Source organism: Epinephelus lanceolatus, chromosome 2 (assembly GCF_041903045.1).
Source record: "Epinephelus lanceolatus isolate andai-2023 chromosome 2, ASM4190304v1, whole genome shotgun sequence".
Taxonomy (NCBI): Eukaryota; Metazoa; Chordata; class Actinopteri; order Perciformes; family Serranidae; genus Epinephelus; species Epinephelus lanceolatus.
In genome coordinates, this window is record NC_135735.1 from 25335628 (window position 1) to 25361812 (window position 26185).

Genomic DNA, 26185 nt, shown 5'->3' on the forward strand with positions numbered 1-26185 from the left:
TCTTGCGGGTGAAAATCCAGTGTTTGACCCCAGCCCACCCTATATGAACTTTCTCACTCTTTAAACTACAGTGGTTGATGGTTACATCAAAAATAGCCGTCAGCAGGCACATATCTTACAGCTGCGAACAGTGTCTTGGTGCATTGGTCTCTGACGCTGACATTCACTGACAAAGCTGCGGTATTTGACAAGTTCGGTTGTGGCTGGCGGCATCAGAAATAACTGCTGACTGACGCGTATCATACTGCCACAAAAGCTGACTTTGCGCGATGGTATCTGATGGCAAAATTACTAACAAAGCGGCGATATATGATGAATTTGGCGTGAGAACGAGCTGTACCCATGGCTGCAAAACGACATCGTCACAGAAGCATAATGCCCACCCTTAAGTTCCATGCATGTTAGCAAAGTTAGCTCTGTCAGCACTGTTGCCGCTGTTAGCTGCTAGCCGCTAGCTTGGCCACCTCCATGTTGACAGCCGTGTGCAGGGAATCCCAGCTCACACTCTGAATCATGAGTAAGTTGTAATGTACGTGCACTGTAATATCCAAACTATGTTTTTATCTGTTTCCTGATGGGTTCCTTGTAAATGTACAATCAGTGATCCTGTTGGAAAGATGGGGTCGAATTTCTTTTCATTATTAAAGCAAAAATATACTACTATGGAATTATGTTAACATCTGAAAGTTTAATTTGTTTACTGTTTAGATTACATATAAAAAAGGAATTAATTATTGTAAATTGATTGATTCTGTAAAACATAGTTTTTGGGTCTTTTCAAGATTATGTGAAAGTCAGTCAGTCCGTCAGTCGGTTGAGCGCTCAAAGATGAGTCCACACCAGTGCCATTTATGCTCATACTTTTTTAATGTATCACAATGAGCAAGAAACATACTTGATGAAATATTTTCAAAGGAGTATATTCAATTACCATCTACAATCAACTTAACTAGGACAACAAGGTTTTGTGACAAAAGTTTCTTTAAAAGTCTGAAGTTCCATGTGGTTGTATGTATGTTAGTTTCCATGTAATTTGGTACAGTTTGGAAATCTTCATCATATAATTACAGTAACAAAAAAGCTAACAAGACTACAGTATAGAAAAGACATCAAGAACAACATTTTTGGTTTAACTTGCTCTTTTTTGTACATTGCAAGGCTGTTTTTTTCTACCCTCGGATGGGCTGCCTGGAGCCACAGAGCCATGCTTATGAGGCTCAAAGGAGGAGTAATTCAAGGAAACAAAAAGAAAAAACTAAAAGCATAAAAAAAAACATTGTGGCACCAGAAGTCACAAAAGGAACAGAGAGCTCCAAGTAACAGTTCATCTTTGAAGTTGGAGCAAATGGTTGTTTGGTTGTTAGTTTGGTTGTTAATTTTGGTTAATACGCTTTTTTAGTGTAACTGCCTCTTTAAGAATGACAGCTTCGAGAACCCGTCCCCTCTCTCTGTTATTAATTTCTCTTTTTAGATTATGTAATCAACAGAGAGAGGGGTGAGCCGCCATTTGACTGGAGAGCTTAACTTGTCAACCAGAGACAAGCACAAGGAAATGAAACGGGTAGCAACATGAACTGGGAGAAATGAAGCAAGCATGTCTGTCCATCCTGTCCTGAAATTTGGAAAATGTCCATCAAAGAGCAGAAGCAGAGGCAGAGCTGGAGAAAGAAAGAGACAGACAGAAAGGAGAAAGAGGCAGCTGGAGCCACTTAAGTTCAGTTTCATCTAAGGACTTTCCTCTCTGTGTCACACATGTCCATTGGTTCCAGAGTCCATTCCCATTACAGAGTTGTCAGTAATCAAATAAGGAGGTGGTTTTAAAGCTGTTTTGAGCCTGCCTTTGGCTCCCCATGCCCAGTTTTGGTGTGCCCACAGCCTCTCATGTCCTCCTAACGAGATTTCCAAAGCTTCCCAGAGTCCTTTTTTTCTCTTTTCATTCCTTCTTCATCTCGAAAGAAAAAAATAAAAGAAAACAAAAATGAAAAAAAAAAAAAAAGTTGATGTCTTGTTTTAAATATATCTATATCTGTATACAGGTACACGTTCATTTTCACAGTGGGCAAAAGATGACCTCTACAGCAAAACCTTGTCTTTATCTCTCTCTTTGTAAATGTCCATTAAAATCAAGTATCCCAATGTAAGTCGGTGGATGCAATTATCCACAATAGCGTTTTGTGCCACAATAAAATATACACTTATCTCGGGCACAACTTGTAACCTTTTTTTTTTTTCTTTTTGTTTCAACTGCATAAAGCTTTGGCCACATTCATAAATTCAATCAAAGTAAAAACTGCTCAGTGCTTCGGTATCATTTCTGATCGTTATCGTTAAAATTGGATTTTCTAAATTTCACTTATTCATAATCCAGCTTTGTGGTTCAGTTTGTTTTGGTGTGTAACATATACAAAAAAATAAAAGGCAAACGAGAAAAAACTTGAATTGATGCTGGCTCTTATGAAACACGCACACACACACACACACACGCACACACAAGCATACAAACTCACACACAGTCCATGCTGGCTGAATCTGATGTAGAGACTTCAACTTTGTCTTCCACAAAAGAGCCAAAAAAGATTACACTTTGGAAATAAGAGAGCAAACAGTATCATCGAGACAATGAATATAAAGAACATTATCACACCATAAAGTGGCCAGGTCATATTTTTTGTTTTAGTTTCTTAATTTCAGCAATTCAAATTAAAGCTAGTGTTAATTTATGATAAAAAGTAATATACAGAAACTAAAATAAAATACAAATACTTATAAGAAAATAACAATACATGTCTGACATTGTCTGAAAATTAAAATAAAGCAAACATATTTGGGAAAACTGTACAACTTAAGAAAGTTTTAAAAAATAAGTACACGTGAACAGTATTTCAGGGAACTGGACTTTAGAGAAGTAGCAAGCTTGCAGACCAAATCTCCTGACTTTCGACAGCATGCTGTGGTATTAACACCAAATCACATTGCTCTGCAAGACGAAGCACTTTAAACACACTTCTGAGATTGTGCCTTGTATTCATTAGGGCGAATATATTGACTATACAATAGTGGCCAAAAAGTAGTTTCACAAATTTAAATATGTCTTGGTTTTTAAAAATAAATGTTTTAGTTCATTGGATCATCAGTGAGAGGGTGGGGGGTACCTATGCACATCCATTTCCATTGCAACAAAATGAAGTGGGTGACTTCTTTGGACATGAAAGCATCCTTGCTATTTGAAATCAAGGGACATCTTCAAAAAACCTCCTACTTTTTTCCAGAAATAATGCTTTGGAATGAAGATGTCCCTTAAAAACCTGTAATCTATGTGTGGAAGTGGCACCCTGCAGACACGTGGGACAAGTCACTGGTGGATTTCCCAGGAAGGGGGGCAACGACACCTCGGCAGAACAGCCACCATTTCCCTCTGAGACTAGCTGTATGTTGACTGGCATAAATGTCACTAAACCTATGAGACGCATCAGTACCAGATGTATTATATACATTTTTTGGTAACCACTATTACTTGCTTAACAAGTGAGCAACAACCTTGACTGGATGGAGGGATTCTCAGCAATGTTCCATGCCAGCACAAAATGACATATGGAGGTCACGTTGTTCAGCAACCAATGATGCAAAAATTTACACAACAGTTTACAGTCACTTTAAAAATGAGAAGAAGAAAAAAATAGATTGTGACAATTAAAAGCAATTAAATGAAATAGGATCAGTCCTTGCTTAAGAAAAATCCATTGTGATATTTGGAATGCACTGTTCTTTACAAACGTTATAGATCATTGGCTTTAAACATTGGTCTGTTCAAAAAGAAAATCGGCAAAATGTCCTTTGGAACATATATTCACAGTCTTCAAAGTTCCGTTTTTGCAACAAGAAAAAAAAGGTGTTGCAGAGGCAAGAAATTGGTTTATTGTTTGTTTTAGTTAAAGCTTAGCCAAAAGCAAAATGAGCATGCATCTAGGTACTTTTTTTTTCTTTCAAAATTCTACATTAGCAGCAAAACGTATGTCCTTGAAGACCAGACCTTATACATTTTCTTAAAAAAAATGGACATTTGAATGTGACAAAAAAGTCAAACAAAGATTAATAACCTCTATCTTACAAACTGCAATGGCTCTGTAACGGTGCTACTCCACAATGCAAGGACAAGGGCCCTTTTTGGTTTTTGGTATTTACGTAAAAAAGCCACCTGTTTGCTTGCAAAGAAGCAAAAACGGCAACTCTGATGCGTACTCCTTTATCTTTTAAAACTTTGTTTTCTTTCCTCTAAAAACAGCAACAAATTCTCAAGTATAAAGAAGCCTCTTTTCTCATATTTATGCACCAATGGTGAAAAGTGTTTAGTCTTTGGATTTTCTTTTTGTCTTAAAGCGTGAGAATTATTATTAGTATTCTTTTTTCATTTTCATTTATGACAACAAAAATGTCAAAATGAAAATAAAGACTGTAGCCACACTACATGAAGAACAAAAGACCTGCTTTGTAGTGTACATATCTACAAACACAGGAGAGCAGAGAAAAATAAGTGCGAAGAGAGGAACAAGTAGAGTGAGAAATAGGTGTCAGACAGTGATAAGTGCACAAAGGTAACACAAAAATTAAATAAAAATAATAAAACTTTCAATATTTCACCCAGGATCTATTTGGTTTGGTTAGCGCAGTACCAACCAAACCATAAAATTTAAATAATTCTAAAAGAGGATCCTGCCTTGTCAGGAGGGGCATTTGGGTGAACGTTTCCCAAGAAGTTTGAGAATAAGACAGAAACAAAGTTGAGATAAATTACCTGTCCATAATCTAGTCTATCGGAATGACCAAGACAACATCAAATGAAGCGTCTTAAAGTTGGACAATACAAAAGCTAAATGTACACAAAGTTTTTTTCAACCTACCATACTGTTTAAATTCATTTCCAATGCAACAATCTACTTAACACCAAAAATGTTCATATCTATCATAAATACAGAAGGTTGTTTTTTTTTTTAATCAAAACTCTTTTTATCGCCCGTTATGTCTGCAATGCTCTCCTTGTCTGGGTATAATGGGATTGCGATTTCCCCCCTTTAAAAGGATTTCCAATGTTAAAATCAGCAAATCATTTACCCTTTTTGAATGCCCAGAAACAATGCCTTATTAAAATTTCATTCTACTTAAAACTTTCTGTTATTAAATCAAGTTATGAAAGAAAAAAATGCTTATCTTCTGTTGGAAACAAAAGGTGTAAAACATGGATTTCTGTAACAGAAAAAAACATCTGTGAGCTGTTGACCTGAGAATAAAATAGACATTACATTATTCTTTTACTTTTGCAAGCCATTGGTATCTGAATGCTTAAATAGCAAGAAAACTGATAGACTATTCTCCCATACAGTACATACTGGCTTTTTGTGACTGTGCTATTAAGTAGAAATTATTACAAAACAAAGGGACAGCTTGTTGACTCGTATTTCTTCAAAAGGGTTCTTGGGCCATTTGTCAACTTTGAGGCAGTCCATTGCCATACAGTACAGCATTCCTCTACCATTACCCAAAACATAACTGCAGCGATCTTTTCTATTCTCATATATTAGTATGCATGTATTTCAGTTGAATAAAACAAAAACAAAACAAAACAAAAACAGAAAAAAAAACCAAAAAAAACAAAAAAAAAAACAAAACGAAAACCAGCATGTTGATATGGGAAAACAATCCACTAACATTTAAATTTTTGGTTACAAGCTTTGGAATTGCAGTTAGTCTTTACACATCTTTTTCTGAAATTGGTTTGTATACTTTTAATGTATTTTTAACATTGCTGCTTTTTATGTTTTTTCCATTTGTGATTTTTTTTGTCTTTTTTTTTAGTGTTTTTTAAATATTGTCCATCACTGAAAGCTCTTTTACAATCTGATGGAGTCTGTTCCTACACTAGCAAGATTACTACTACAACTACTACTGTCTTTGACAAAGCCAGGCTGCTGCGGCTCCTCCGCCGTCCTGCCAAGCCTGTCTGCTGACTTCTGACTGCTGTCAGAATCAGACTCGTCGGTAAAGACGTCTGTTGGTATCGAGGTCTGAACTCCTGAGGTGCTCAATGAACTTGAGGTAACCGTTGAAGGTGAGGACATTGGAGGAAAAGAGGAGGAAGAAGAGGAGGGACTGGCATTGGGCTTCCCAGCTAAAGCTCTGGAGAAAGGGGCCTGGGGCCATGGTTTGCCGGCAGCTGTGGTGTTGAGTGGGGTAGTCGAGGAGGAGCACAGGGAAGAGGAGACAGCAGAGGATGGCATGGTGGCTGATGTTGTTGGCGGGGGAGGGGGGCTGCTGATGGGATGAGTGGCAGACTGCGAGGTAGATGCGGTGTTAGGATTGGGGAAGCAGGCTGAAGAGTGAGGTAATAAACTAGTAGCGTGCTCTTTGGCATTTCTGGCTGATCGCTTGATTGTTCTGTGTTTGTGCAATGCCGATTCCAGGTGTTGACTGAGTGCTTTCTCCCCATCCAACGTAGTGTCACAAGCCAGGCAGTCATAGAGACTTCCAGCCCCTGCACCTACGCCACCAGGGACACGCAGCAACATCTCTTGCAGGTTTGCCACAGACTGACCGAAAAAACAGTTAGATTTAAGGTGGGTAATAGCCGCTTCTTCCTTGGTGAAAACTGCTTGACACTTGCGGCATGCCAGTTTACACTGCACCTTGGGGACGATGTACTGGTCTAGATGGGGGTCCACAGCTTTGCCATCCATCTCTTTCTGCTCAGAGGGTACTTTATTATGAGAGGAGGAGGAAGAAGAAGAGGGGGAGGAAGTGGGGGGGTCACTATGGGGTTTGCCCTTTTGCTCCTCTGTTTTCACTGGATCTTTGGCAGATTCTTTGCGATCCCCCAAGGTTTGAGGGGGAACTGGAGTTTGGCTCGCCTTGGGTTGCTGGATCTGCTGAAGCTGCCGCTGCTGCTGCTGTAGTGCCTCCTGCAAGCTCTGCTGATATTGCTGGTAATGCTGCAGCAGGGACCCTGGAGACAGGCCCATCAGTGCTTGTGACAATGCTGGGTTATAAGGGAAGAGACTTTCCATACCATACATGGGTTGCAGGTAGCCCCCTTGGAGAGCCCCGGGGATCTGTGGGGTGTAATACGGGGAAAAGCCAGGCATGAAGTAGGGCAAAAACTGGTTGGTGAGGAGAGCTGTGGGGTCTGATGCCAAAGCAGCTTGCAGGGCCTGAAGCTGGGCAGGGTCTACCACATACTCCATACCAGGTGTGGGCATGGAGGTGGCAGGTACAGCTGTGTCTGGTTTCTCCTTCTTGGCACTGGCAGCAGAAGTGGAAGGGGCAGGGGTGCTTCCAGTTGATGATGGAGTTGAGGGCTTCTCCGTCTTTTCCTTGGACTTCTCCTTCTCTCTTACCCTCTCAGCATCACGTTCTTTGGGGGGTTCAGGCCGGGAGCCGGACTGGGTGGTGGAGGAAGTGGAGGTGGATGTAGAGGTGGGGCTCGAATGGGAAGCAGACGTGTTGGTCTGGGCTGGGCTGGATGCGGCAAGAGACGATGAGGAGGGAGGCTTGTTGGGTAATCCGGATGTGGGGAGGCTAGGTGAGGGAACACTGGCACCAGGCATGTTCAGGAGGTTTGAAGGTTTTGGAGGAGTTAAAGCTGGAAATTTTTCAAATACAGACAAACATTCAAGAATTAACAGGCATATAAAAATATTCAATGATATGAGATAAGTAGACAATACGATAAATTGTGTCATTATATAAATACACACAGAGAAGTTATAAATAATAAATTATAATAAGCTCATGCAATCTTCGCAAAGTCAGACTGAGCCATTGTTCACTCTGTTTTGGTTTAGGTTAAGTTAAGGTTAATTTTGGACATTTGAGGAGATTCTGTATTTGGTTAGATATCAACAAAGGCAAGGCCATTGCATAATGTGACGCATTCAGTATGTGTGCCAGTGTAAATGAGTACACGAGACTGATTGATAAGAAATTGCTTTAGAGAGAGTAAAAATGTTGTGTTCTAGTGTAATGTGTTCTATAGTAATAGATCTAAAACTCTGCACCTCATAATTTATCTGTTAATCAGTGAGTGAGTCCAAATGATGACATACCTGAATTAGATGAGTTAAAGCTGGAAAGAGAGGGGCTGCCAACCCCTGGCAAAAGGACAGGTGGGATGCCTTGCAGATTTGGATAAGCTGACTGGAGATTCAGAGCCTGCATGGCAGGGTTATCAAACATCCCCTGCTGCTGCATGGCCTGCTGCTGCGCCAGTCCTAAAACTTCATTGGCCTTCTTAATGCGGTCCATCTCTTGCTGGGCCATAAGTTGGCGGACAGTGGCGGGGTCAAAGTATTCTTTTTCCTTATCGATCTGGCTGCCAATGGTATCCTTCACCTTAGAGATGTGTTGCTGGGAGAAAATGTGATCACGGACAGAGAGGCGAGCACTGTACTTGACACCACACAAAGTGCATTCAGTCTTCGGCCCCTCGTAGGATGTCTGATTTATTCCGAAGTGCTTGGCCATGTTAAGCTTAGCCTTTTTCTCCTTGGCACGAGCATTTTGAAACCACACCTGAACCACTCTCTTTGGAAGTCCAATGTCATTGCCAAGTACCTCACATTCCAGCATAGTGGGAGTCCTGTAGTCGTTAAAACAGGATTTCAACACTTTGAGCTGGAGGTTAGTCATTTGGGTACGGAAGCGCTTTTGGCCAGGGCGATCTCCGCTGTCAATGCTCCTGGTACCTGAGGCTCCAGGACTTGGTGAGCATGGGTCAGCCAGGCTGGACGTCTCACTGTGATCAATCATATGTTCATTGTCATAGTCCTTAGCATAATAGCTTGTTGCAGGGCTTACTAGCCCTGAGGACATCTGGTCATCACCTTCAAGGAGGGCAACTGTGCCCCCAGACTTTGACAAGTAATCACCGCTGATTTGGCTGTGCTTGGCATCAGCACTGTCATTATCAGCATTGGCCTCATCACCTGTGGTTGTGTCAGTGATGGCTGTATTCACAGAAGAGCAGTCATCATTATCCAGTTTGCTGTGATCAAAGCTGAGGTTCACAGAGGACATGGTTGCGCTCTCAAAATCTTCCATCCCCTCAACTTTAATGGATGAAGGGCTCAGTAGAGCCCTGGGGGACAAATCCATGCCTTTGTTTACTGGTGACATAGAGGAGCTTTGTCCATCACTATTTGCTGGGGCCATTTGGGAGTAACTTGCTGACTCTAAAGCATCTATTTTTATTTGCATACCCTCCTGTTCAGGTAACATACCAGCGAGAGCTAAATTATATCCAGCACGTTTGGCTTCATGCCAGTGACGAGAGCGAATGTGTGCCTCAAGGGCAGTTTTTGCTTTGAATAGAGCTCGACAAAAAGGGCACCTACGATGAGCTTGAGCTGGCCCTACTGCTCGAAACTGGCCTTTTCTCTCTCTGGCTCTGGTATTTTGGAACCAGACTTGCACTACTCTCTTTTTTAATCCCACCTCGTGAGCAATGTGGTCGAGCATTTTTCGTGTAGGATTTGAATCTAATAAATACTTCTGATACAGGATCTCTAGCTGCTCAGGTGTGATGGTGGTTCTGAGCCGCTTGTCTCTCTGTGGCTCTTCTCCGCTGTTTGTGCTGTCATTCTCTCCAGGGCTGGTGCCAGCTTTCTCCTCTAACTTCCTCTTCAGGGAGTTCATGGTGGAGGTGGGGGTGGACGGAGAGGTGGCAGAGCTGCTGGGAATCTGTGGCATTGCCCCAGAGAGTAGCTGACTTGCCAGGAGAGGATTGCTTGGATCAAATAGCATGAAAGACATATCAATTGGACGGTCTAGGAATTGAGGGTGGATGAATTGATTTTGCACAGAAAGGAAGTGTAATTGCTGGTGTTCCTGCCAGTGCTCAAAGGAGGGGAAGCCAATCTTGCACTGCTCACACTGATACGGGATCATCTGTTGTGCCAGTTGCTGTGTGGCAGAGGACAGGTGTGCATTGAGGCTCATGTGAGAGCTTTGCGATGAGGCCTGGCTTGTCTGGGAGGCAGAGGGACCACACTGCTGTTGCTGCTGAGAGAAGGAAGGAGATGAATGTTTGATGGGCTTGGAAATAGTTTGAATCTTCTCTTCTCTCTGGGGTCTATGGTGTTGTGCCTCAGACTGGGGTTGATGCACAACCTCCTGCTTAATAGAGGTTTGGTTTTCTCGTGGATCTGCAGAAATTCCTGGCAACTGCTTGGGCTTCTCATCATCGTAGAGGTTTGAGGTGGATGCTGGTGATGCCTCCTCCTTTTCAGTGGATGAGAGGTGTGAGAATGCCGAAGTGGAGGGTGGAAGTGGGCAGAGACTTGAAGAGGAGGGCATTGGGGTGTGACAGGAAGACCCAGAGGGAGTGTAACAATCATTGGAATAATCCAGCGAATCCTCATTTTGGCTGTCATACTGTCCCTCCTCATCTTCATCTTTGTAACACAGCTTCTTTTGGTGTTTTATTAGATCAAATATACGCTGGAAAACCAGACTGCATTTCTTGCACTGGTAGTTCAGATTTGAGGTGCGGATATAGCGATCATTTGACAGTTCTCGCCTTTCACCATCTTTTGCACCCTCACCTTGGTTTTCATAATTCTTCCTTGCCTTCTGGCGTGCATTTTGGAACCACACAACAATAACACGAGTGGGGAGGCTCAGAAGGTTGGAGAGCTGTTCAAATTCATCATCTTTAGGATAAGCATTAGCATCAAAGAAGTCTTGTAGCACTCTTAGCTGGTAGTCAGTAAATCTTGTCCTGGATGATCTCTTACTTCCATATAATTCTTGTTTCATAGGTTCAGGGGAAGGAGGTTTAGAGTCAATTTTTGTGTCTTCTAAAGTTGTCGTTGGTGGATTATTGAAATTGTATGGTGAGTCTTTGTTGCGCTGTCGCTCTTTAAACAGCGTGTTTCTGAACCAGTGCTTTATGACTTTTTGGGGCAATCCTGACTTGTCTGCCATCTCTTTAATCTGCTCCTCATTTGGTGAATTGTTGATATCAAAGTACTGTCGCAGGACCCTAAGCTGGTCATCTGTGATGCGTGTCCGTGGCCTCTTGTTCTGCTGCTGTTGTAGCATGGCTGGTGTGAGCTGTTGTTGATAGAGCTGGGCCAGGTCTGAGGCCAGGCTTGGTTCAACAGATGGCAGCTGAGGAGTCAATTGAGAGGGCAAGGACTGGAGAGACATGGGCTGCATCATGAGTGGCGAGAAAAGGGGCAAATCCATTGGCATGGGAATCTGTGCCATCTGAACTTGCGGCTGTGGGGTAGGTACTGTTGGAGGTGTGAGAGACGCAGCAGAGACAGGAATATTTGGTGTGGGAGCTCTTTGGGGTGGAGGGGGTGGAGGTGGAGGTGGGGGAGGAGGCTGTGGAGGAGGAGGAGCAGCCTCTGGTGTAGGGGGTCTCAGTGGATAGAGTTTATCATATTGTTCTCTGTATTCCTTGGCAAATCTCTCGAGGGATCGAAATGGAAAGAAAGCCTGGTGGATATGCTCCTGGTGACTCTTTAGAATCAGTATGTTTGAAAACAGCTTGCCACAGGCTTCACATTCCAGTTTCTCTAATCCCTCAATGGGGTCCACCACTCTTGTTATCCCACCTGGACCACTTGATCCTGTAGGTCCAGCTGTCTTTTTCTGAGCTTTCTGTTTATTTTCATTGTACTGAATTACTAACTCAAACCCAAAATTTTCCAGCAGGGCTTTAGTTGCATTTCCTCGAGCATCTGAAGCAATCCTTGGTGGAGGCAAGCCAGTATCATGGTTTATGTTTATTGAAATATGCTGAATGTCCTTCTTTTCTCTTGGCTTGCTGTCTGTAGAATCTTTGTTGGGGTATTCCTCATTTTTTTCACTTGTGCCCTTCTCTCTTTGTAGTTCTCTGTCTTTCTCATTCTGAGAGGAGGGAGGTCTCTGCTTTTTGTCAGCCTGCTGAAGAAGAGATGCATTCTGCTGCAGCATTGCCATCTGCCCCTGAGCCTGCTGTTGTTGCTGCTGCTGTTGTTGCTGCTGCTGCTGCTGCTGTTGTTGTTGTTGATGTTGCTGCTGAAGGTGGTGGTGCATCAATTGCTGCTGCAAGCAACTCTGCTGGGCCTGCTGGGCTGAGTTTTTTAGATCTTCCAGCAGTGAGGAGGTGGAGGATCCTGCTAGGCCAAGTGCTGAATTACTGATGTTGATCTCTGGGTTCAGCTGAAATTCTGCTCCAGGGATGTAGAAAGGGAACAGTAACTGCTGCTGTTGCAGGGGGAGAAGTGCATCAGTTGTCATGGGGAAGTGCTGCAGAAGTGCTGGGTTGAAGAGCTGTGATTGTAAAAGAGCAGCCTGCTGCTGGATCTCTTGCTGAAGCTGGGCTTGAGCTTGGGCTTGAGCCTGAGCCAATTGTTGTTGTTGCTGAAGCTGCTGCTGCTGCTGCTGCTGCTGTTGTTGTTGTTGTTGTTGTTGTTGTTGCTGCTGTTGTTGTTGCTGCCCCCTAGCAGAAAGCATGTCAGAAAACTTTGATTTTTTTACCTCATGGTTCTCAGATGGTGAGGGATGGCAACTCACTGAAGAATTCCCCAGGCTTTCAATGCTATGAGTCTGGTTCATATGGTTTCCTCCAAGAATATTCTGAGCTGTTTGGGACCCAGAAGAACTGTGGTTTGTAGAGCTAGTCGTTGAGTTGCTGGCTGGGCTTGGACTAGATGTTGAAGTGTTGATGCTGGAACCCCCACCGCTTAAACCAGCAGCACTTGCAGAGCTAGGGATCCCTCCTGCTGCTTCAAGTTTGGCTGCCCTAGCTTTGGTCTGATGTAGAACAGAGCGCATGTGGATCTCCAGCGTAGAACTCTGGCTGTATGCCACATTACAAGTACTGCACTTGAATGGCTTGTTGTCAGGGCTGCTGGTAGGCTCAGGTTGGCCAGTGGTGGACTCCTGAAGAGCCCTTTTCACCTTATGCAGATGGGACACAGAGTTATAGTGAACCAGAAGAATGTTCTTCTGAGTAAAAGACTCTTTGCATACAGTGCACTTGAAAGGACGAGATGGATCCAAGAACTTCTCCATGGTAAAGTTGGGGCCCTTTCTGAATGGCAAAGCACGTTTAGGTTCAGATCCAGAATCCTCCTGCAGTGAGCCAGAATCACTGCCTGTTGGGCTTTGTTTTTCCTCTGGGTCACTTTCATCTCCCTCTTTGTCATCTTCTCCCAGACTTCCATGCTCCTCACCAAGGGATGGGTCACCCATCACCATAATGTCACCATTCATCAATAAGCCCCCATAAAGCTGCTGGATATCAGCTTCACTCAGCTCAAGGTGGCTGGTTTCTAAATGTTTCTTCAAGGCCTGTAGTGTTCTGAAGCTTCGCTGGCAGAGGCAGCACATAGTGGCTGCCCTGATCACATGGTACTGCGAATGGAGCTGTAGTTTCTCCACGGTTTTGAAGGCCAGGCTGCATTGATTACAGCGGTACTTGTATACATGGCGATCTGAAACAGGCAACTGGGGCCTTTTGTTGTGAACTTCATTGAAATGCATCTGAAGGGAGTTGGAGGACTTGAACACTTGATTACAGCCTTTCTTCCAACACAGGAATCCTGTGGCATCATCCCTCTCTGACTGTTGATCTTCCAGAGGTGACTTGCGAGATTCTGCTATTTCTGTAGGGAGTGACACCCCCTTCTCTGGATCAGCATCTGATGCATCTGTGAATAAATACACCAAAAGAAGAAAGCAATTCATTAGTCCCTACATTTGCAAAGTGTTTTTTTCCCCCCAGTAATGCCAATAAAGGACATTAAAGCACTCATTGTGTTAGCCCTCTTGGGAAGGCGGAAAGAAATAAAGGGCAATGACTAATTACAAATACCAACCATCAATCATACTGTCTCGTTGTGAATGAAGGCTTAAGTATGAAAGAGTGTATTGTCTTTCAATACACTGTGTGTCAAAAATACAATTAAACCATTGCCATCGCACATTTCTTTCAAATACCTGAATAATGATTCTTCATTTCTTAGTAAAAACAACTACTGACCTAATACTGTACCAGTGTGTGCATACACAATCATAGTGATACAACTGAGTTCACTGTGACAATATGCTCGTTACAGAACACATACTGTAGGTAAAACTTCTGTAAATGATTCAGGCCTTAAAGACACACTTCATAGGAATTTGTACGCCAAAAATATTGACCTATTCTAAATTTCCGACAGAGTCAGGTACTAACCAGCTTGCTTCTTTGTCTCTTCCGAGTTAGAGTTGGTTGTGGCATGAGGGGTGCTCTGGGACTCTCTGTCTGGACTTGGTACAGGTATGAACATGCTTGCTGGCAGTACTTCAGATGCTGTTACCTGGAAAAGCAAAGCACAAAGGAATTCTAGTGTGAATAATCTTGTTGAGTGATAATGTAATTTAATAGTTTAGTTTAAATGATTAAAGGAAACTACAGACACAAACACAAGGATACACAAAGCAGTTACCAGGAATGGGTTAGACAGATCAATAATGTATACTGTAACATTTTTACATAGCACTGAGTGATATTGACACTAAACATAATAATCAAGGGAGTCAGTGCAGAGATTATCACACATTTGTATGTTACTATTTACATATGAATCACTCATACATTATGTACACATACATACACACAGTTATGACCACATTTATGAACATACCATTTTTCACATAATGTAAAGTTTCACAGCCCTTTGCTTTAGCATGTGGCTATTTAAAGGAACGGTGTGTAGGATTTAGTGGCATCTAGCAGTGCATATTGCAGACTGCGTTCAGGTGAAACTTCTCCCATGTGCCAAGCGTGACCTTCCAGTTAGGATTCTTTCAGTGTTCATTGTTCATGAGGTTCTTACTAGGGGCTGAATTATCCACAGTGGTCTCTTCCTCTCCAAAACAAACGGCCCTTTTAATTCAAACCAGTATAAACACTGAATAAATCAGATTCACCCTAAAAATCAGTGGTTTTCAAATACTGTTCCAGGCTGCTAGCCCAGCACCTGCTAATGTGTGCTCAACTTTTTTCTCTGATAACTTAAGATCCAGACATTCAGGAGGTTTTTACTGGGAGCTAAATCATCTGCAGTTTGCATCTTCTCCAAAACAAATGGACCCAGTGATTTAAACCGGTAAAAATGCAGAATAAAGTAGTTTCAGTGTTTGGTTTTTTTTATAATAATGTTTGGCTCATCATGGAAGGGCTGCTAGCTATGTTGGCCGATGAAAAAACACAAATAGTCCTGTCTAGAGCCAGCATTTGGTTTGTCCATTCTGGGCTACTGTAGAAACATGGCTGTGCAACACAGAGATCTTCGTAGACAAGGACCCGCTACCTTGGTAGATATAAACAGCTCATTCTAAGGTAACAAAAACACGATGATTCTTATTTTCAAATGATTATACACTAAAGAAAACATTCTTATTTTATTATAATAAATGCAATTTCTGCCAATATATGCCCCTAAATCCTACACACTGAACCTCTAAGTGCTGCTGCTGCCAATTAGGATGACAGACCTCATGTCATACAGTATCTCAGCCAGCTACAAGCTTTATGAGGGGGGACTAATAAAATAGGACTAATGAAAAAAACTCTTCAAAAATAACTACTGTAATAAGTAGAAAAGGGAGATAAACAACATCCAGCCTTCTTACAATTCAGCTTTAGCTCCGGAATTCTCAGTAGTACAATTATAAAGTGCCAATTAAAAAACAAAACAAAATCAATTGAAGAAGAATTACTAAATAAGACTGTGTGCTCTTTAATAAAACGGTAAAATCAAAAGAAAAAAAAAAACAATGTCATCACTAATAAGAAGATCTGCATTTTTTATTTAGCAAAACTTTTTTTCTTTGTACTTTTCTAATTCAAATATGACAAGGACGAATAGGTATTGATTGAAAAAAGTACAAAGAGGAACCCAGGTTCTTCCTCCTCTCAAAAGGTTGGAGTCATTCATGTGTGAATGACAGCAACCTCTGTTTATTCTTGCGCCTGTCCCCTAAATTTCCTCCTGTTTCTCTCTCTGATAACCTTCTCTCACCTTAAAACCTGATAATTCATCAAAATCACTGATTAACAGTTCCCTATTTAACAATAATCGTCAGCTGAAACTGCGTGAGGTTGGAAGATGAGGCCCTCTCTGTGTCACCTTCCTTCAATTAACTTCACAAACAGAGTAATCAGCTTCACTCTACATGCTGCATTTCAATTCCCTCGTCTTTTCCCTCCTGTTCACTGGTGAACCTTTATTTTAAGACGTTCTTCACCTTATACTCTTAGCCTTAAGACTTATTGGTAGTCATGTTTATAATAAAGATGTTTCAAACAATGGAGACAAAAGGGGGAGAATCTCAAAGGATGCATCCTAGTGGTATTTGTATTGAAACGTAAGCGAGCAGAGTGTCAGATCTCTATGGCTGATGCTTTGGTTAATTTACCATATGTGCCATATGCTTTCTAATTACTCCTCTAATAGGCACAGTGAGAACACAGCTGAACGTACTGTAGCATATCATATAGCCTACGGACCAGATCCAAATGGAGCAGAATTATCCTCAAGCAACAGGAGTTTCAAGGTTAAACAGTTAACACTTTCCATCACTGTGTACAGACTGCATTTGGCTGGTACGGTCACAAATTTACCAGTATACATCCAGCCATTTCATTCTTTGTTTTTGTTACCTCTCTATCTCTTCAAAATGAAAAGTGGGGAATTAATGCAAGCAACACTGAAAGTCACAAAACAAAAAAAGCAATGATTTACATTACAAAGTGGACTGTTTCTAGACAACTGCTTCATTAGGCGATTAGTGGAAAGAGCAGAGTATCCCAAGGTCACTTTTAATTTGGACCGCCTAATTGGCAAACATAGTTCAAAATGGCTATCATCCAGCCAGACTCAGAATTAATGAAGCACAATTATTTTCATTACCCCTATCTTACACAGACAGAAAATGAGACATAGAGTGAGAGAGGGAGGACTGGGGGAGTGTGTGTGTGTATATATATATATATATATATATATATATATATATATATATACACTGTATATATGTACTGCATATGAGACAGAGAGGCATGAGAGACATGGGATGGAAAAGAGGGAGGAGGAGGGAGTGCAAAGACGAAAGGTGGATGGAGGGATGAGGGGTGAAGAGTGAACGCATCATTATGCATGCTTGGCAAGAAATAAAAGTCACCTATTTCAGAATTAATTAGGCTCCTCTCCTTAGACATGTGAAAAGGATAAAGTACCTTTCCATCTGCATTCACCAGTTATAAAAAGGTGCTAGCTTTAATGTGTGTTATATTACCTCTGTTCTATCACGGTCCTCTTGTAGTGGCTCAGTACATTACTACCTCTATAAAAGAAATAAATATTGCCATCTACCATACTAATGTGCTTGCCATTTACTTTCTAGATGGGGGATGAAGATGGCTAGGCAGCAGACAGAGTAATGTTTTACTCGGTGATTGTCCAGCACGCTATTAGCTTCACAGGATAGAACAGAGCAAAGATTTGCTCAGTGATTTACAAGAAAACAGGGCAAATAAAATTTTATTTCCCCTTGATTAGCATTATAGGAAGCAAAGAAAGTATTCTCTCTGGGTAGGAAATGGTGCCCCAGTGCATTGCAGCTGATATAAATCTAACTTCAGGACATAGGAGTCAAAGATCACATGACTCAAGCTACAAACACATAAATTTTGCATCTTATTTTCTGTAGGAACGGACCTGACATAGACACTATAAACATTCTGTTTTCTACGTGTCCTATAAAAACACACATTTTCATATGAGACTTGATTGTGTCATGATTTGTAGTGAATAATAGCATTTCCATTGCTTGTACTTGAATTTCATGAAGTGGGGAAACGGTTCATTAAATTTTGATTAATCTGTGTCACAATTATTTTAACATATTCATCATGAAAAGCTTTGTTTTGACTAGCGCACAGGTGATCACAGACATGGCTAGAATGTCAGTGTAGTTATAAATGAACTGGGAGCTCAGAGACCTGCTCCTTTTGAAATCATTAAAAAATACAAAAACAGATTATGAGTTCCCCTCCCCAAATGACTGTGATTAGAAGAGAGCCGGAGAAAGGCTCTCTGATGATGGGCACATTAAGACAATGAAAAAGAGGGGAAAAATATGCATCTTAAAAAGGCCCAATCATTTCCAATGAGCCAATGGGATTGCCTGCAGCCATTTCACAATTAACAGCATTCTTTGTGTTTGATAAGGGACTGAATGTTGGCAATTTAGAGGACGGAAGACAGGAATGACAATTGTTCCCACAGCTAGGGAGCTACTCCGGGGTGAGGGATTGATTAGAGCGAGTGACTCATCTTCTTGGCATTGCTGAATCCTTACGCTGGTCCTTGACCTGACCCACTGTCTGCAATCTGATGGGCCTAATGTGTATAAGTAGCAATATGTCGGGCCTATATAGCACAGCTTCGACCAGCTGTGGTCGCCTATAAATGACTGTGTAGATAATGACAGACACAATGTGTGACAGAGTAGATAGAGAAATTGGAATCAAGACTAAGACTGGTGCTATGTATATAATTCAGCTTACCCAGACGGCCATACATTTATTCATCTATTGTGCTTTTCCTCCTCTGCATTCCCTGCCTTATAGAAACTATGGATAATGTGTTTCCTAAAGTACTTATGCATTCTATTTGCTATGGCTCCGTGCACTCGCCATGCCAATCTAATACATACCAATCTAACAAAACGCAGGCCAACTTTAGTTTACCTTGAAATATACAGGTTGGTAAAGAAAAGAATTCAAAAGCATTGCTGGCTGAGAAATGTAAGAATGAAGATGGAGTTAACACTTCAACCTTTTCCAACCATCCCAGTATCTAATCACACGCAGAACAAACACAACAGAGGACTTACTGTGGCAATAAGCTTATCCACACAGTCAGGAGCCACACTGTGGAGGTGTGTGAGGTGGAACTGCAGGTGGATCTTGTTGTTGAGCATGTCCTGGCATAATGGGCAGCGTAACATGGGTTGGACAGAGTGCTGCGTCATAACATGCATTCTGAGACGATTCAGGTCCGTGTTGGTGAATTTGCAGTAGGGGCACTGGTACATCTGGGTAGGAGAGACAGTAGCAGAGACGGAGAGAAAGAGGATGGGGTTAAAAACAAACCCACGGAGGGTTAATGGGGTGAAATGGGTGCGGTGAGGATGGTGGGCCTGCTTGAAGAGGAGCTGTAGATCAGGTGGAAGATTTGGGGCCCCCTTCCCTCAAGCAGGCAGATCCCTCTGATCACAGACAACTGTGTAATACTGAGCACCACTGAGTCTTGGCACCTACTTCAAAGTGCTCTCATCTGTCAAATACTATATTGATTTTCCACCTTATACACAATTAGCAGTGCAACTGCAGCAGGAAGGCTAAAATAATTTTGAGTAGATTTAGGAAAAAAAAATCCTGCATAATATAAAAAGGGTCAGTGAGATAACTAACTGAAAATTATCAGAAGTATGTTTTTACGTTTCTTCTTTTAATTGATGTACAAGTTTCAAGCTTATAATGAGATGACCTTTAGCAAGAGTCCCCTAATTCAAAGAGTTTTAAAAACAGAGTTTCATGAACATCTGAAGACATCAATGTTATCATAACTGTGTGAGGTGTGTAACTCTCACCTGCTCCGCAGCGCTCTTCTCAACTGTCCTGGGACGCTTCGAGGAGAGCGGGCTCTCGGAGGTCTCAGACCGCGAAGAGGGCCTTTTGGAGGGGACTGGGGAATCCGACTGGTGCCGCTCCAAGTGGCCAGACACTGCTGCACATTCACACAGACGCACACAAACATGGGAGTGATAAAGAGAGAAGAGCAGACATGTCAAGACAAGGTGAGGACTTGGCAGCCTGGGAGCAGGTCAATCAATAACACTGTGGATAAAGGGCTTTGGAATGTCTTTCTTAAATGTGATATAACTGCATTTAATGGGAATTGGGCAGAGAAAGTGTTGTTATCCAACTCATGTCACCCCATGAAAAATACCACACACTTTTTTTTACTCGTCTTCCCATGCTGCTGCAGGGGAGCTGTCTCTTTCAATGTTGTCTTGTCAGGATATCATACAACACCGTAAACCGCTAATGAAAATATTAATTTGCCACAGGGTGCAACTTTAGGTTTCATCACATATTTTCAGTCCTCCTGAGTTTCTAAACTTCAGACAAGGTACACAAACATGATGCAACCTTATCATACAGTGAGAAGAATAAATTATCCACATTAGACTCAACTGTGATACCGTGATATTGTAATATAACCATATTTAAGAACAAAGCAAATACCTCTAATTCAATTTTTGATATTTTGACCAATTTTCACACTTCTGCCTCTCCAAAGTTTGTATTATCTTTCAGAGTGATCAGGACGTTTTTAAGAGATCAAGAGAGATTTAATTTTAATCAAACGGTGCCTACAGTTTGACCAAGCTTGGAAAATTCAGCAGTTCTTTGTTTCCATAAGCAGGGGAATGCCAGTGAAATTCTCTGTTTCACTGTAACCAGCTAAGCCTTCTCCAATGTGTTGTAGTTCTGTGCAAGTGGACTGTGACAAAGAGAAAAAGAGGACAGCAAGATTAGAAAAACCTCTTTCCAGGCCTCTGAGCAAATCTTGATATTTCCTTAAAAAAAAAAAAAAAAAAAAGCGAGGCCGCACACGACATCAAGCTTTCATTTGACTCGAAGATCTTAAAGACTAAAAACATGCCATTGGGCTCAAAGATGGCATCAGACTGATGATTAGTCATACCCGAGCATATTCACAGGATACAGCCATGCCTCGGTGCTCAGTCTGTGGAAATGTAAAAAGGGGCTGCAGTCATTCACATGTGGCTGCCAATTTCTTGAAAGATTTCCATTATATTCACCTGTAAAGCTACGCCAAGTGTTTCACTAGCTCACAAACTGAATTGCACGGCTAATCCTTTCAGTGCAAACAACACCAGTATTAGCATAAAATAGCACGTCTGCAAGGCCTCGCACAAGAGCCCCCGCAAACCACTACTACTGCTTTATGAAGAAAAAAGAGAAGCTCGAGGTGGCACACACATATGCACCACAGTTGAGCACTCAGCTAAGCAAGGGCTCGCAGAGGAGCTAAATCCACATGGAGCCACCACGGAGGAGCCGCCGTAGCATCGTGCTTTGTCACCAGTGGAAAGAATTCACTGTGAAACTTAAGGAGGTGTCTTGCCAACCCCCTAACAAGCCCATAAAGAGTTAAATTTGCCCTGATTTGTACAGTCCTGGAAGGGCAAATTGAGAACAGAGGGCATTGGTAAGGGAGGGGTGCTTTGGCGGGGGGTCAGGTTAAGCAGGGCTGACCACGCTCCTGCTCCAGACATTAAAATGTCAGCTCCAATCAGGACGGGGGCAGTTGAGCTGATTACCCAGTGGGGGACCTGGCTTTGGACAGAGCAGCCTGTGAGATCTCCCAGAGACACCGGGATCAGCCAGGGAGGCCCTATTAGGGTCCAGTCACAGTCAATCCTATTAAACACATCCGCCAATAAACAAAGGGAATGTTAAACAAAAGGAACCTCCCATTCCCTGACATTAACCTCTCAGTCATGGCACTGTCCTCACTCCTCCTCCTCCTCCTCAACTCCACTACAGTCCACTCCGACTTCCCCTGAACTCATCTCTCGAGGAAAACATGGCCGGTCATCTGTGGCCACCTTCACATCTCAACAGCCTGGATGATCTTTTGACCTCTCTCATGTTTGGGGGTCCTAATTCAATTTACTAATGATAATATATCATCTTAAAAAGGCTCATTTCTCTTTCTGTGGACCTAGAGGAAAACACTCATTTCTGTATCTTGGCTTTCTGTCTCTCAATTAGCAGCTCAGTAGCACAATATAGCACCAGAGGTCTCACAGATACAATGTAGCAAAGGAAAGCTAACTGTTTTTGAAGTCAAAGGAGCAGCATCTGTTAAAACTATTAATATCAGATTGCAACATTTACACGCACCTGCTCTCTTGTGTAAAAAAAAACGCTGCATTGCATTTGTGCACAGACAGAAGGAAACAAGCACAGCAGCTGCTACAACCTAAATATTTATAATTACCATTCACTGGGAATGACTTAACTTTTGTAACTGAGAGAGGAAGTGCAGAAAGAAATTCAAAGAGCAGGTGATGCAGGGCTCGCGCTGCGGCTGTAAAGTACATACATACAATGTGGAAAGTAAGCATGGATTAAGTAGACACAAGTATCCTCTCAGCCTCATGATTAAGAGGATAAACATAATTGATTATAAGTATATTCCACTTCCACAATTACTCAATAAGCACCAGAGAGGTGAAACAAGTGGCTGTTTATGCTAAGGCACTGGAGAACTGCTGTAGAAGGGGCCCAAACCGGCTCTCTTGCTCAGTGTGTTTTATGTTTGTGTGTGAGAGAGAGAAGGAGAGATTGAGAGAGGGAGAGGGGGACAGATGGAGGGCTGGGGAGGCTTACTCACACACAGTCTTTCTCGTCATGGCCAATTAGGACTCCATAAATCTGATCAATCGCCCTCTCTTAAGAACCCTACATCCCGACACCATCACCAGCACCATGACTAACATCCAACTACTGTATCCTGTTTTTCCGTGTCAAGGGTGATGAAAAAAAAAAAAAAAAAAAAAAAAAAGAAACGGCAGAGACATTGAAAAGCTGGGAATGAAATAGAGATTTTTTTTTTTTTTGGTCATTACACAGTCTGTCTAACATGGCAGATTGGACACTGGTGTCCAAGCATAGATGCGTACACGTGAGACACATGGATCTACGATACGAGCAGGAGATCAGAACCAATGACCAAAACATTGGGTCCTGATGGACTATTACAGGAGCAATGTACTGTCAAGAAAGAGCAGAAAAAGACTCTGGTGAGATATGCTATGGATGTCAAACACAGCTGACAACAACTAGAGGTGAGGTCTAGTTTTACTTTCTGATGTTAGGCTGCAAGAGAAGAAATACAATCACATGTTTTTTAAAGAATAATTCCTACTGTTTCTTTGGAATATATAATATAGCTGTCACTCTGGCCACATTACTCATCACTGGGCCCTGTGAGGCTGCTGTGGAGATTACAGAGGCGTCCTTAGTGATGACACTTGACCTCAAACTACAATGCATTTCTGTATTTAAACCTTGTGGTTGCTTAGATTAAAAATGCTTGTCCAATTCCCAAGTAACTGTCCACAGAGACCACCGTGGGCTCCCCCTCCGTCAGTGACCTTAATGTCAGTCAGGAGTCTGTCTGTTCCCCTGACCTCTTCTGCCTGGTCATTAGACACAGATCCCCCATCCACACCAAACCTCTTCTGACAGATACACAGGGTGGGCTTTTGTTTGAAAGCACAAAAGGCAGGGCACGAGTGGAGAAAAAAAAAACCTAAGAGTCAATTAGGTGATTATTAATTCATGCCCCTTTTCCGTAAACCAGAGGCTTTTGTGCTGTCGAGTCCCGTAAGTGAATTGGACTTTGGCACCTTGTCTCACCTCCCATAGCTGGACTGTATTATTCAAGCAGCAAAGGGGCTGTCAGCACACTGCAACGGTCTCTGGAGCAATCACAGCCTTGTTGTGCTTTTAAAGGGGGGAAAAAAGATGCCTGCTGAACAGAGTGACTGACACAGCACAGACTGAATTAACCACAACAGGTCATCTGCCATTGAAATCTTCCAGGAGTGCAATCGCAGCTGCCATTAATCTGCTTTGTCCTTGGGAGAGGTTGTCCATATTCTAAGACGCGAGTTACAGTAAACAATATGTAAAAGAAGTGGAAGATGGGAAAAAGATTCCTGGTGTTTTTCGGAGGGGAATTCCCCTCCTACTGACTGACATGGGGTCCTCATCATCTCCGGAGCCTCTGCCCCCTCATTACCACAGTTCCTGTCTCGCCGTGGCAGCTTCAGGCCTCCGGTTGTAAAAAACATAACCTATCATGCAGTCCGTCCACGCCAGCGAGACTGCATAACTTTACTGTAACTCTGCCCAGAACAGCTACAGTCTGCCAATCACTTCAAACTACAGCTCAGCCCACATTTCCTCTGCATAGTAAACCTCAGTGGTACACTTTCTGAAAACTGTGTCCTCTGATCCCCAACTCCCCAAAACCTTTCACCTTCACACCGCAGAGGGCTTCTGACGCGCCTCTGCTACTTGGAATGTAGAAAATCCTAACCTCTATTCCCTCTGCAAGTTGGCCATTAATATGGAGATGATTCAACTCCCCCAGTGCTACAATTCATTCTCCTTTAATGCTATGCTAACAATACTTGAATATTGTCTTTTCCTTTTTCCATTTCTATCCAGGTTTTAATCTATAGCCTGCGTCAGAGCCCAGAGCAATAAAGGGCAGTGTTCCATTTCATCTTATGTTTCTCAGGTAATTATTCTGCATCCATTAAAAAGAAATACCAGAAAACTGAAACCTTGAACTAAAAAGCCGATATTGAAGCCACATATGAAATCATCTCCTGTTATTTATGAAGTCCAAGAATAAAACACTAAACTGTGTGATATGAGAGTGTTATGCACCCTAACGACATGATTGCAAGAAAGGCAAATACGAGATGAAGAAATTGAGAGGAGATATTAATTAGCAGAAGCGTTATTAATCTTCAGGCCACTGAACAACAGGATGACATAGCGTTCACCTTTACAGGACGCTCAGAGACACAGCACTGGTGCTTGCCCATTAGACACCCCGTGGTAAAACTCATAAACACTGAGCTTTCAGGGAGTTGGCTCACAAACAAGGACAATTTATGGCCTATTATCTTCAAAGACAAAAGGAATTACAATTTGAGGGATGACAAGCACTCAAAGGACGTGATATGAATATGTAAACATTTTCACCGCTCTGTCTCCTGATTTCTCAAACTACTTAGGGTTTAAAAGCAATAACAAATCACCACTGCACTGAATGTCTCCCAGTTTATAGTAACAATAACATAAACTTGAATAATTTGATTGTAACTAACCATAAGCATCAACCGCAGCTAATATTAAATCTACATATCTGCGCTGTTACACGGAGAACAATCCATAACGCTTTGTATGTCTGTTTCTGAATGAGCAGCACCGGAGGACTAACAGCACAATGTGGAGCACAATAAAAAATGAGAAGACTGCAATGCCACGGTGCTGGGTCTAGGGGATGCTAATCATCATGTTCATTATACAGACTAAATGCAGCATCTAGAGTGTGCGACACAACATCTGCTTCTCCTGCACACCTACACGTGCATGTGTGCATGCTGAAGCACATTTATACAAACACACAGGTGGATGTGGAGCCAAAAACACACACAGAGACTTGTATAAACACATCCAGCTGCCAAGTCTTCCTCTAAACAGTTTCACAGGTATGTGTCAACCTTTAACAGGACGTAATGTGGAGAAATTTTTTTAGCTGGTCTGTGTGCAAACCTACAGTATGTGCTAACAAACAATCAGATACATATTGTAAAACATCTGTTAGGAAATACCTAGTTTTAACATACCATAATTTGTTACCATCTCATTACACTATCTCTGTATTACTCCTTACAAATCCACAGCACATGCTTCAAACTTCACCACAACAATCAGAACAACACCTCTGCTGAAGGTGTGAAGTGTAAAATGCGAAAAGGTTTAATTATGCATAAATATAGCTTTAACCTATTTTGATTTTATTTATGAGGCTCAACACGTGAGAGGTAAAAGTGATGTTTTCTGGCATAATGAAGTAGGATAATACCATAATATGCACTATTTGTACACAGGAAGTCTAAAAAAAAAAACAACAGTGTGCAGCAGCTAATCGAATGCTGCATGTCACCTTTAATTGGTGCTCCACGAAACTATGTCAAAATACTCCTACACACTTTAACAATGCTAACATTTAAGCCCGAGCTAACACAGACAAGGCCAGCATGGAAAGTGACTGTAAAAAGGGATTCAGTCACAGGCGTAGATTAGGAAGGGGACATGTCCCCATCAATATTTAGAACATGTGCTTTTGCCCCCTCCCAAATAAAAACATTAAAGTAATGGAGAACTTTTATTCTAATAGAAATAAAGACATTTCCATCATAAACTGGTGCATAAATTCATCACAATGCAGGAAATTAAGTGTTTTGCACT

At 42.0% G+C, this 26185-nt stretch overlaps 1 protein-coding gene across 5 annotated transcripts in view; it reads right to left on the reverse strand.

Moving 5' to 3' along the window:
• Positions 1 to 848: 848 nt before the first annotated feature.
• The window catches only part of zfhx3b (zinc finger homeobox 3b), a 219310-nt gene continuing 193973 nt past the window's right edge, over positions 849 to 26185 (reverse strand). For 4 of the 5 annotated variants that reach the window (XM_078175685.1, XM_033628824.2, XM_033628842.2 and 1 more), the window contains 5 exons: positions 19684 to 19820; positions 18925 to 19125; positions 14219 to 14342; positions 8094 to 13691; positions 849 to 7630 (listed from right to left, as the gene is read on the reverse strand). In XM_078175685.1, coding sequence (XP_078031811.1) covers positions 5886 to 7630; positions 8094 to 13691; positions 14219 to 14342; positions 18925 to 19125; positions 19684 to 19820 — 7805 coding nt within the window. In that variant the 3' untranslated portion in view covers positions 849 to 5885. The remainder of the gene's footprint in view (positions 7631 to 8093; positions 13692 to 14218; positions 14343 to 18924; positions 19126 to 19683; positions 19821 to 26185) is intronic. The other variant, XM_033628832.2, reaches the window with a different exon arrangement.